Here is a 12,269-nt window from a genome sequence, read left to right as displayed (position 1 = left end):
GGTTCTGCACATCATCACTGGTTACATCTGGGACTGAACAACATGGAGGATTGTGCCCACCTTTTATACCTGTGGGCGGGGATTCAGGTAAGGAGGGGTCTATGGGAGGAGCTGACCAGGTGGGTGTCTGGGTTAACCCCTGCACTACTGAACTGTAGCTGACCCTAGGCACGGGTAGGGCATTTATACCTGACAAATCCCCCTCTAAATGCCTGACCTGTGTCTGTAATCCTGACTGACTGTGTGGTACCTTGAGGCGAATGTTGAGCTTGGAAACTAAGTGTGAGTGTTGTTTGCCTTGTAGAGGTTTTGTGAGTATGTCTGCGGTCTGTTCTTCTGTGTCGCAGTGTATGGCCTTTATGAAACCGATTCTGGAGAGCTGTCTCACGTGTTTATACTTTATGTCTATGTGCCTTGACCTTTGCCCCACAGCGTCGGACATTGATATTTCTATGGCGGCCTTGTTATCCTCGTAGATATTTATTGGGTAAGCTGGTTCTCTCCACACGCTGGCGAGTAGGTCGTCGAACCAGATGAGATTGTTGGCGGCTTTGGAGAGGCATATGTACTCGGCTTCAGTGGTCGAGGTTGCCACCAAGATCTGTTTACCTGTGTACCAATGCACCGGACTGTTATTTAAGTAGAATATGTACCCAGACGTGCTTTTCCGGCCTTTGGCGTCTCCGGCTCAGTCAGCATCAGCGTAACATGAGAGGATGGGTTCGTCGGATTTTTCAGGCTCTAGGGTCAAGCATGCATTGGCACTTTGTTTCAGGTATCTTAGCACCCTTTTCACCGCGTCCCAGTGGTATGTGGTGGGTTTGCTCACGTGCCTGGAGAGTAAATTAACGGATAGAGCAATGTCTGGCCTTGTCCAGTTAGCGATATACAGGAGGGAGCCTATGACTGACCTGTACAGCGTGTTGTCTCCAAATTCGGGTGATTCATCATGCATGTTTTTTAGGAAGTCCGTCTGCATGGGTGAATCACACCCCTTGGCGTCTGCCATGTTGCACTTGTGGAGTAACTCTTCTATTTTCTCTTTCTGTGACAGTTGGAAACCTTTTGGTGTTTGGTTGACTTGCACCCCCAGGTACCGGTTTATCCTTCCAAGGTATTTTAGGGTGAAGTGCTCGCTCAGCCTGCTGGCGAAGGTGTTGCGGTTTCCTTCGTGCTTGCTGATGTATAGAATGTCATCCACGTAAACTAGGATGTATTCTGGCGAGTCCCCCTCTTTCCTGGTGAAGAAACAGTTGTCGGCTATGGTCGCCATGAATCCCATAGACTTCAAGGCCTCTACCAGGCATTCGTACCAGCGTTTGCCTGATTGCTTTAGCCCGTACAGGCTTTTGTGAAGTAACCAGGTGTCCCCTCTGTTGGTTTCTTTGCTGTGGGGAGCTCTGATGTATATCTCTTTGTCTAGTTTGGCGTGCAGGTAGGCGGTCTGCACGTCGAATTGGTGCACCTCCAGTCCTAGCAGGGATGCGATGACCAAGGCGCTTTTGACGCTCTCTGTTCTTACGGTGGGCGAATAGGTGTCTGTGTAGTCCTCCGGAAACCTTTGAGCAAACCCCTGGGCAACTAATCTTGCTTTGTATAGGCTTTGGCCACCCTCTAAGTTCTTGACCTTGAAGATCCATCGGGTGCCTATTGTGTTCTTGCCCTCTGGGACTTTGGTGGGGGTGTATACCTCTAGCTTCCTCAGGCTGTCCAGTTCTTTGGCCATGGCTAACTCCCACTTTGCCCTCTCTCCCTGGGGTAGTCTCAGTACCTCTTCGTAGGAGTTTGGCGTAATGTGGTTCGTGTGCACGTGCATCACGTAATCATTTAATCTTCTTGGCAGTTGGTTTCTGGTTGACCTGACCGGTCTGGTTACTGTCTGCTCAGTGTCATGTAGATGTCTGGCCTCTCTTTGTGTCAGTGATTCGACACTTATCTTGGGATGGTTCTCTTTCCATCCCTCAACCTTGATGCCTTGGAGATTGGGCTTGGGCCTGCCCCCTTCCTGTTTACCCACTGTCTCGTTTTTGTTTTGAGCCTGCTCGATTGGACTATCCTCTCGCTTGGTGGGTACCTCGTTTAAGTGTATTCTGGACCAGTTGGCTTGTTCATGGAATGCTGCTGTCCTAGATACCACGAATCTATTATTGCTGTCCACAAACCTGAAGCCCTTGGTTCCTGGCTCGTAACCCATAAACCTCAGTCTTCTGGATACCTTATCCCCTTCAGTCCTGTCTTGGTCAGTGTCTTCTGTGATCTCTGAGCTGTTATATACGCTGTGGGTGTCTTTCTTGTAGAAAGTTATGTAAGGTAATCCTTGGTTGACGGTTACTCTCCCTATATCTTCCCCTTCCTTGCTAACTTTGACATTACCTTTGGTAAAAGTCACCTCAACCCCTGATTCCTTGCTGAGCTTTACTGCGGCTAGGATGTTGTGGGGTATCTCCGGGACTAGCAGTACCCCCTCTACTTCCCCTATGCCTGGCAAAGTGACTGTCCCCTTGCCCGTCACTCTAACCTGGTTTTGGTCCGCAACTTTGATTGAAAAATCCTCCCTCTTAAATGATGAGAGTAGTTTCTGATTGTAGGTGGTGTGGTTGGAGGCTCCTGAGTCTAGGAGCCATGAGCTGGCGTCTATGCCTTGATGTGTGGTGTGTGCATGCTCCCCTATCCCGTATAGGGATCCTGTTCTACTGTCGCGCGAGCTATCTCTGTTCCCTCTCCTGTCCCTGGGATTGGGTGAGTCCCTGCGCCTATACCTTTCTTCAGATGTGTGTCTTTCCGTTTGTCTGTACCTATGCTCTGGCCTGCCCCTCTCCCTATAGTTCTTGGGGCAGTCCCTTTTGATGTGCCCCCTCGACCCGCAGATGTAGCATTCTGGCGTGTTGTGCTGTTTCTCTTGAAAGGCTACTCTCTTCTCACTCTTATGTTCTCTGGGGGGGCCGGGGCGGCTTCTCCTCAGGTTATCCTCCGCGATCAGCTTGTTGGATAGCTTCTCCACGGATAGCATTCTCAGACTAACGGTGTCTAAGTGTGTTAGAAAGTTATTCCATGAGTGATCTAAAGAGTTAATTATTACGCTCTTCATGATCTGGTCGGAAATAACTTCTCCCCTAAGGTGTAGTTCTGCTCTGGTACCGCTTAAGGACACTAAGTGCTCACTCATGGGGGTCCCTGGCTTAAGTCTGGCGGAGAAGAAGTCTTTGGAAATTTGTGTGGTGGTGGACACACTCTCACTATAGAACAACCCAAACATTTTCCCTATAATTTCTGATACAGTGAGGTTATGGCCAATACAGTGGTAAATTGTGGGGGATATGCTGGCAATTAAAAGATAGAATGCCTTATGGTGCATGCAATCCAGCTCTAAAGTCCATGGTTTCTCTGGGGGGTCATTAATAAAATGAGACATGTTTTCTTTCAGGAACACCACCTGGAGCTGCTGTGACCACTCTAGGATATTGCCCCCATCCATCCTCAACTTGGGAAAGTCTACTGGTAAGTTCCCAGCACTATTTGTAAAGTTACTTACTGCTGGCTGCTGTCCATGGTTCCTTATGTGCCTATAGCAGCAGTAAGGCATGGGAACGCTTGCCGGTAGTTTAAAAGTCCCGCTTTGTAATTTTTTTCTCTTTTCTTCTTCTAGGTGGAAGAGCGCATGCGCGAAGTCCATTTCAGCTCCGCCGTCGCCGAGGAAGGACCTGTTCGTCGCGGCTCCGCTGTAGAGGCCTCTATCGGTCGGGTAGGCCTCGGCTTCGGTTTGGGGGGTCCAGGTGTGCTCCGGGAGGCGTCGTCCAGCAGCTGCTTCTCCGGAATGAAGATCCTGGCGGCGTTGAGGCTCCGGCGATGGCTGTAAGTAGCTGCCCCAGTCCATGCGGTCCGGGGTGTGCGGCCTGGGCGATCGGAGGCGCGGTGTCCCTGGGGTGCGTAGGTGGGCTGGCGGGCTGGCACGGGCATCGGTGACTCTCGGGTGGGTGCTTCGTTGTCCCTCTCCTCGCCTTCCTTTCTGTTTTGGCCTCTCCGGTTTCTCTTTTGTGATTTTGAGGCCTGGGCCAAAGGCGGCAGCAAGGGTCTTCATGGCCCTATCGACTTGCCGCTCGCTGGGGGTGTACCAGGGGTCCGAGTCTGATTCTGTCCCCTCCCCCCGGTCACTTTCTTCATGGTTTATGGTCCGGCATTTTTCGCGCGCCGGCCATTTTGAATTCTGGCTGCTGATTGGTTGGGGGTCGGCCATCTTGTCCGACCACGTGGACAAAGATGGCCGCCGTTTCAAATTTTGAGCGGGGCTTCGGGGCTCGGTGGCCGTTGGGGGTGCCCTTTTGGGCGATCCACTCACCGAGTCCAGCTCCTCGAGTTCGGAGTCCGATTCTCCTTCGCTCCTTGCCACCTCGCGGTCGATTATGAAGCTCCGCAGGTCGGCAAGGAGGTTCTTGTCGCCGGCTCGCTCCTCCAACAGCTGCAGGACGTCGAGTCTTAGCTTTTCTTCTTCTTGGTCGTCGTGGTGAGTCCTTTTTCCTTTCTTGATCTCCCCCTTTTCTTCCATCGCGGTGGTTTTGGGGGTGGTTGGGGTTCCTGCCTTCCCTGGCGAGTCCGATGGGTTGCTTTCCCGTTGCTTCGGAGGTGTCGCCATTCCGCAGGTAGGTATGGGTCCTTGTCTTGTGGTTTGGTGTCTCTGGGTCTTACCAACCATCCTCTGCTACCATTTTGTTACGAGGATTGATGGATCAGGCCCAATGAAGAGACTTGAGTCATCAGGTTAATTATATCTCTTTTATTTACAGGTTCTGCACATCATCACTGGTTACATCTGGGACTGAACAACATGGAGGATTGTGCCCACCTTTTATACCTGTGGGCGGGGATTCAGGTAAGGAGGGGTCTATGGGAGGAGCTGACCAGGTGGGTGTCTGGGTTAACCCCTGCACTACTGAACTGTAGCTGACCCTAGGCACGGGTAGGGCATTTATACCTGACAAGGAAAATAGGAAGAAGTAATTTTGTCCTTATTAAATAGCCTCAGAGCTTATGAAAAGTGTAAAATGGAAGGACCTTGGAAAGATCTGTTTCCCCATAAAACAGATGAAGGATGGGCCATTAGCTAAACCAGTGATGGCGAACCTTTTTGGCACCGAGTGCTGAGAAGGTCGCGCAGAAACATTGCACATGCACAATGCATGCTCATCAGGGCCGTGCTCCGGAAAAGCCAAACTTCCGAGTTCTAGCACGCATGTGCACCCAACAATCAGCTGGCCAGCACGCATGCACGCACCAGTTTTTGGCACTGCTGCGCATGCGAAGGACAGCTGATTGTCGTGAGAGCATGAGCGCAAGAAACCCAGAAGACAAACAGGCAAGGCTGAGCGTGCCGGGTGACATGGCTTCACATGCTACTTTGGGCACGCTTGCCATAGGTTCACCATCACGGAGCTAAACTAACAATTTAAAATGAATATCAACAATATCTTAACATTTATAATTAATACCAAAGGAATATACTCATATATATCATCATCAGTTTTAATACTTTGTGTCTGTTGCTGTTATTAAAACACACAAAATCTTGAGAAATCAGATGTTACGACCCGATTCATTCCAGACAAGAGCCACATCTGAAAGAAGGCTCTGTAGCAAAATGACTTAAAAAATACAGACTTTTTAAGAATTAGTGTTTGGCTCTTCAGCAACAAAATATATTTTATTTCTGTTTCCCTCTATTTCTGTAAACATTCTTCACAATTTAAATGGATGCAACTAATTTAACTTATTTTCTGGCCCTGCAGTTAAGTTCAAGATCCTTGGAAAAATATAACCATTCAATCATATGTTTGTCCTTTTTTTATCTTTGCAAAAAATAAAATAAAATTGACAGGCTCACACAGTTAGATCTGCAAAAGAAAAGACATGTAACAAAGAAATAAAGCAGTGGTGGAAGTCCTTTTGAGATGGGCAAGAACCAGGAGGAGCTTTGGTAACAATGTCACTAATAAAATCAAATTAACCCAGTAATAGTGTGGCTCAGTGGCTAAGACGCTGAGCTTGTCGATCAAAAGGTCGGCAGTTCAGCGGTTCAAATCCCTAGTGCTGCATAATGGAGTGAGCTCCCGTTACTTATCCCAGCTTCTGCCAATCTAGCAGTTCGAAAGCACGTAAAAAATGCAAGTAGAAAAATAGGGACCACCTTTGGTGGGAAGGTAACAGTGTTCCGTGCGCTTTTGGCATTTAGTCATGCCGGCCACATGACCACAGAGACGTCTTTGGACAGCGCTGGCTCCTCGGCTTTGAAATGGAGATGAGCACCACCCCTAGAGTTGGGAACAACTAGCACATATGTGCGAGGGGAACCTTTACCTTTTAGTGTCTGTAAAACTTTTATTACTTTCTTCTGATTTGGCTCTGAGAAGGAAAATGCCTTGGTTTTCTTGGGATAAGAGTTCGGAAACCTATGGCCTTCCAGATGTATAGTAGTTAAAGGCAGGCACATATGGCTATCTCTCGGATTTTTTTTTTCATGGTCTCCAAAGGATGGAAGTAGGAGTCTGAAGCAGACCTTCAAAGAAGGCAGACCAATTATGGGAAACAAAACCTATATAGCTGATAGAATCATAGAGCTGGAAAGGGCAATTAGATCATTAAATTTAATCCCCTGCTCAGTAGCTGCCCAGTTAACAGGCTTCGTTTCTAGGCTTCCTGGAATAATTAGTTTTGGCTCCAAAGCTATTTCCTAGAACCCATTTTGGGGGATTCTACCACTAGCTGTAGCCCTATTTAGAGCGTGCTGCTCATAATTTTCTATGGGTGTGGTTGAGCTCTCTATCAGAAATGCTTCTGGAGACATACTTCATTTGCACTTTAATCAATGAACATGTGTGGCTTGCACTCTAACAACTGAAAAATGAATAAGCAGCCCTATCCTTTTACAATATACATACATGGATATGCAGCAGTGGGATTCAAATAATTTAACAACCGGTTCGCTCAGAGTCAGGTTGGCTGTCGTGGGAGGCATGGCCCATCCCCATCCTCCACCTCCACCACACATGTGGGACAAGCCTCTCACGATGGGCCAACTTGACCCTGGGTGAACCGGTTGTTAAATTATCCCACCCCCCACCCCGCTATCAAAGTGGATCCTGGGCACGGCGCTGCACTGCAATGGAGAAACGGGCAACGGAGCAGCCGGTGCGAGAGAAGGAGAAGGCCACTTTCCCTATTTCTTCCCCTTGTTCCTCCTCCTTCCCTTCTGCCGGCTGCTCCGTTGCCCTTTTCTCCATTGCAGCGCAGCGCCCAGGATCCACTTAGATAGCAGGGTGGTGGTGGTAATTTAACAACTGTTTCACCCAAACTGGTGCGAACCAGCTGAATCCCACCATTGTGTATATGTATATCAGTGGTGGGTTCCTCCCAGTTCGGCCCGGTTCCGTGGAGCCAGTAGCGGTGACGATATGACATCACCAAACCGGTTCTTCCCCCCTGCCCCCCCACCCCCCCGCGTTATTCTTACCTTTTATTTGGCCCTACCCCCAATCTATTGCTGCCTCTGAGTCCCAGCTGATGGATGGAGGGAAAAAAACTGTTTAAACTCTTGCCATGGGGCTTCAAAAGGCCGCCCTACAGCTGATCAGTGCTAAAAGAAAACAACAAAAGTAGACTAGTGCCTGCAAAAATACATGAATAGACCAGTGCCTGCAAAAATACATGAGTAGACCGGTGCCTGCAAAAATAAATGAGTAGACCAGTGCCTGCAAAAATACATGAGTAGACCAGTGCCTGCAAAAATAAATGGGTAGACCAGTGCCTACAAAAATAAATGGGTAGATCGGTACAGCTCTGCAAGCAGTTAAAATCCTGGTAGACCACTACCTCTGCTAAATCCTAAATAATTGTCACATGACAACCAAGCCACGCCCACAAAACCAATAGTAAAAAATTTTAGAACCCACCCCTGATGTATATGTGTGTGTGTATACATATATATGTATATCAGGGTGAAATCCAGCAGGTTCTGACAGATTCTGGAGAACTGGTAGCGGAAATTTTGAGTAGTTCGGAAAACCAGCAAATACCACCTCTGGCTAGCCCCAGAGTGGGGAGCGAATGGGGATTTTGCAGTATCCTTCCCCCAGGAGTGGGATGGGAATGGGGATTTTGCAGTATCCTTCCCCTGGAGTGGAGTGGGAATGGGGATTTTGCAATATCCTTCCCCTAGGAGTGGGGAGGGAATGGAGATTTTGCAGTATCTTTCCCCTGCCATGTCCACCAAGCCACGTCCACCAAGTCACGCCCACAGAACCGGTAATAAAAAAAAAATTGGATTTAACCATTGATGTATATGTATGTGTTTGTATACATACTATATGTATGAGTGCATGCATGTGTGCGTATATATAAAAATACATTAATTGCCTAATCAACTCTTGAAGATCAAGCTGTTATTAAAAGCACAGAAGGAGTAAATGTGGTGCCTTTTCCAGAACCATTTGTAACCATGCTAACTTTATTTAGTGTTAAGCAGAATAATCCGAATTCAAATATGAAAAGAAACTGAAAATGAATAAATGCAAAAGCTGATTTGGGTGGAAACATGCAGTGTTGCTTTACTTAGTCTAGGAAGAGGAGCTTTTCCTGAAGAGGAGCTGAAGCATTGGAACCATACAATAATTATTCAAGAGTGGAATTTGGTGGTATTTCAATGTTTTCTAGGATAGTTCTGAGCCTTACCTGTGTAGATGATGGTTTCTTATCAATGCCTGCCAAACAGAAAATGAAAACAGCTTAGACAAACTACAGTACATATTACATTTATGAATCTGTTTTGGGCTAGCATTTTTGTCTTTCATGACTGCAAGACACTCCAATATACATTATATGCATATATTATACTGGTAGTCCTCAACTTACAACAGTTCATTTAGTGACTGTTCAAAGTTACAACGGCATTGAAAAAAATGACTTATGGCCATTTTTCACACTTATGACCGTTGCAGCATTCCCCTGGCCACGTCTTCAAAATTCAGACGCTTGGTCCCTGACTCATATTTATGACAGTTGCAGTGTCCTGAGGTCATGCGATTTCTTTTTGCAAATTTGTGACAAGGAAAGTCAATGGGAAGCCAGATTTACTTAACAACCGTGTTACTAACTTAACACCTGCAGTGATCCACTTAACAACTGTGGCAAGAAAAGTTGTAAAATGGAGCAAAACTCACTTAACAAATGTCTCACTTAGTAATATAAATGTTAGGCTCAATTGTGATCGTAAGTTGAGGACTATTTATATTAACAATGAGGGCTACTTAATCTGTTTTGTGCTAGATTTCTTTTGTCTCTAACAACTGCAGGACAGTTCAGTGGGAAGAAACTACGATCTTGGTAGCCATTTGATAGATGGGAAGAAACTATGATAACTTGGTTCCTTGGTTTGGCCTGAACTTCTCAGTCCTAGTAGCCATTATGCCTCTCCCCTACTGTCAAACAGGTCTTACCATTAAAAACTTTCTCCTAATGTTTACTTCCAAAACATTAAGCCATGTACATTTCTTATTTATTAACAGAATGGATATTTTGCCTTCCCTACAAAAGTGCTCCTAATAACTAAAAACAAAATAAATGTTAAAAGCATAATAGCCAAAATAGATTAGAGCAGTATTGGTAAACCTTTTCGGCACCGAGTGCCGTTTTTTTCTCCTTTCCGGTGCTCCCGTGTGCGCGAAGGCCAGCTGGCTGGCACATAGGTGGACACTGGAACCCAGAAGAGCAACAGGTGACAGCTGGCGTGCCCAGAGAGATGGCTCTGCGTGCCACTTCTGGCACATGTACCATAGGTTCGCCATCACGGGATTAGGGAATGCTGATCTGAAGTTATAGAGCTAGCTCTTCATAGGAGCAGACTAGGGATGGGTTCCATTTACCTTCGCTACCAGTTTGCAACGGGAGCACACGGGCATGCTCACTTTGCTCGCATGCGGTGCTTCTGCACATGTGCAGAGCGTCCGTGATGACGGGTGGGTGAAGCCTCCCGCTGCCGTTACTACTGGTTCGCAAGATCTGGACCGAACCGGTTGCAACCCACCATTGGAGCAGACTACATGTTACACAGTAGGTCTCTAACCCGATCTTTGGATTTGTTTCGCCTGTGATCTTTGAACATGGCCTGTGATGTTGTTGAACTACAATTCCTTGTACTATTCACCATTGACAATGGTAAAAATGATAGGTTGGCCATCTCTTGTTTAATAGCAGAAAAGAGGACTTCTTGATTAGAGATGAATGCTTTGGCTGAGTGGAAGAAATACTTCGCTCTCTTAAGACTGTCATATATCCATGCCTTACATTGTGTCCAAAACAGATAGCTGGGAAGAAAGTTAAACATCTGTGTTGCTCCAATTCAAAATATATATACATAAAGTCTATTCCCACATGTTCAGGATGAATAAGAGTTTTGGTGTAGCTTACAGAAATATATAGGAGCCTCTTATAGTAATGTAGAGTTTTGTATGGAAATGGGAAGCAAAAATCTAAGATACTATAATAGCGTTGGTATCAACAGGGAAATAAATAACCTGGTAACCACTGCCATCTAGTGGAAATGTAGATAAATGGTAATACCCAGCTATAAAGCTTGTGCTTCAAAGAAAACTAATTTCTTCAGTGTTTTATTTAATATACCAACAACATTTTAGTGAAATTTTAGGTTGATTCATTTTGTTCTCCTTTTTGCTTAGAATTAATATATTCCTATTATTTTACACTGCTATGACAGCTGGAACTTCATTTCCTTGAGGCCATCCAAGACTTCAGATATTTCTTCCAAACATACATTTGACAACAAACTTGAACTTTTAATGATACTGGCTAGATTAGAACTGTTAGGTTGAATGGATGATAATTCCTGCTATTAATAAAGAAGTAAAGCTCAGAATGCTTTCCCCACATCTATAAGTGTTGGGACAAGAGTATTGGGGATATGTTTATAATAAGTAATAAAATTACTGATTATAAAACCCACTGGAAAAATTAAGGTAAATTTCAAGATGGATCTTGAACAAAGCAGTATGTTCAGATCAATTCGTTGACCCAGTTTGTTCTTAGTTTAAACTCACAGGAAAGACAAACTGAGTTTAAGAAATGTCCCATATTTAACAAAAAATCTATTATCAGATTTTATAGGTCATAACCAGCACTATGAATTGTAATTGCAAATACAGTGGAAGCGATTGCAACAGAAACATTACTCTTCTATAGAACCACTTGCTTCTCAACAACCAGTCTCCACATTCTGAGAACTATGACTTTTGGGGAGTCACAAGCAGCCCCAACAATAATCTAATCTTGTGTTTATGATGGTGTGATAGCAATAGCAATAACACTTAAGACTTATATACCGCTTTACAGCCCTAAGTAGTTTACAGAGTCAGCCTATTGCCCACAATTTGGGTCCTCATTTTACCCACCTCGGAAGGATGCAAGGATGAGTCAACCTTGAGCCTGGTGAGATTCAAACTGCCAAATTGCAGGCAGCCAGCAGTCAGTAGAAGTAGCCTGCAGTAGTGCACTCTAACCACTGCGCCACCATGGCTCTTCTGTGATACTGGGTGATCAAGGCTTTTGCAGCTTGCATATAGGCAGAGGTAGGTAAAGGACTCCTGGCAATGACCTTCACCAGCTAATTATTCACAGTTGTCATAATGGGCTGGTGATTTTTGAACAAACTCCCTCTTATTTGGATTCAGTTTGAGCTTGTTTTGTCCCCCATTCATTCTCTCATTTCTGCTACACTGGGTTAAAAGCATCCATAGCATTTTCTGCTCAGTCTGGCCTCGATATATATTACTGGGTATCATCTATATATTGATGACTGATCTTTCCAAGCAGATTCATAGATGGCTTGAACAACATGGGGAAACTAAATAAAAGCCTGTAACATCACAGAAGAAAATGGCCAAAGGTTTGAATTTAGTACTTAGTCCTCGACTTAACAACAGTTCATTTAGTGACTGTTCGAAGTTACAATGGCACTGAAAAAAGTGACTTATGACTGTTTTTCACACTTATGAGCGTTGCAGCATCCCCATGATCAAAATTTATATACTTGGCCACTTATTTATGATGGTTGCAATGTCCCGGGGTCAATGGGGAAAACAGATTCACGTAATAACCATGTTACTAACTTGGTAATTGCAGTGATTCACTTAACCGCTGTGGCAAGAAAAGTAATAAAATGCAGCAAAATTCACTTAACAAATGTTTTGCTTAGCAATAGAAATTTTGGG

At 45.5% G+C, this 12,269-nt stretch overlaps 1 protein-coding gene across 2 annotated transcripts in view; it reads left to right on the top strand.

Annotated features, from left to right (window-relative positions):
• Positions 1-12,269, top strand: part of LOC148113305 (uncharacterized) — a 32,162-nt gene that overhangs the window by 16,113 nt on the left and 3,780 nt on the right. For both annotated transcript variants that reach the window (XM_087894709.1, XM_087894707.1), the window contains exons 2-5: positions 2-87; positions 3,425-3,498; positions 3,647-3,852; positions 4,782-4,867. In XM_087894709.1, the coding sequence (XP_087750835.1) occupies positions 2-87; positions 3,425-3,498; positions 3,647-3,852; positions 4,782-4,867 (452 nt within the window). The remainder of the gene's footprint in view (position 1; positions 88-3,424; positions 3,499-3,646; positions 3,853-4,781; positions 4,868-12,269) is intronic.

This window comes from Pantherophis guttatus, chromosome 5 (assembly GCF_059756535.1).
Source record: "Pantherophis guttatus breed Tessera chromosome 5, ASM5975653v1, whole genome shotgun sequence".
Taxonomy (NCBI): Eukaryota; Metazoa; Chordata; class Lepidosauria; order Squamata; family Colubridae; genus Pantherophis; species Pantherophis guttatus.
Note: the sequence above shows the minus strand (reverse complement) of the source record. Positions and strands in the feature narration are given on the sequence as shown.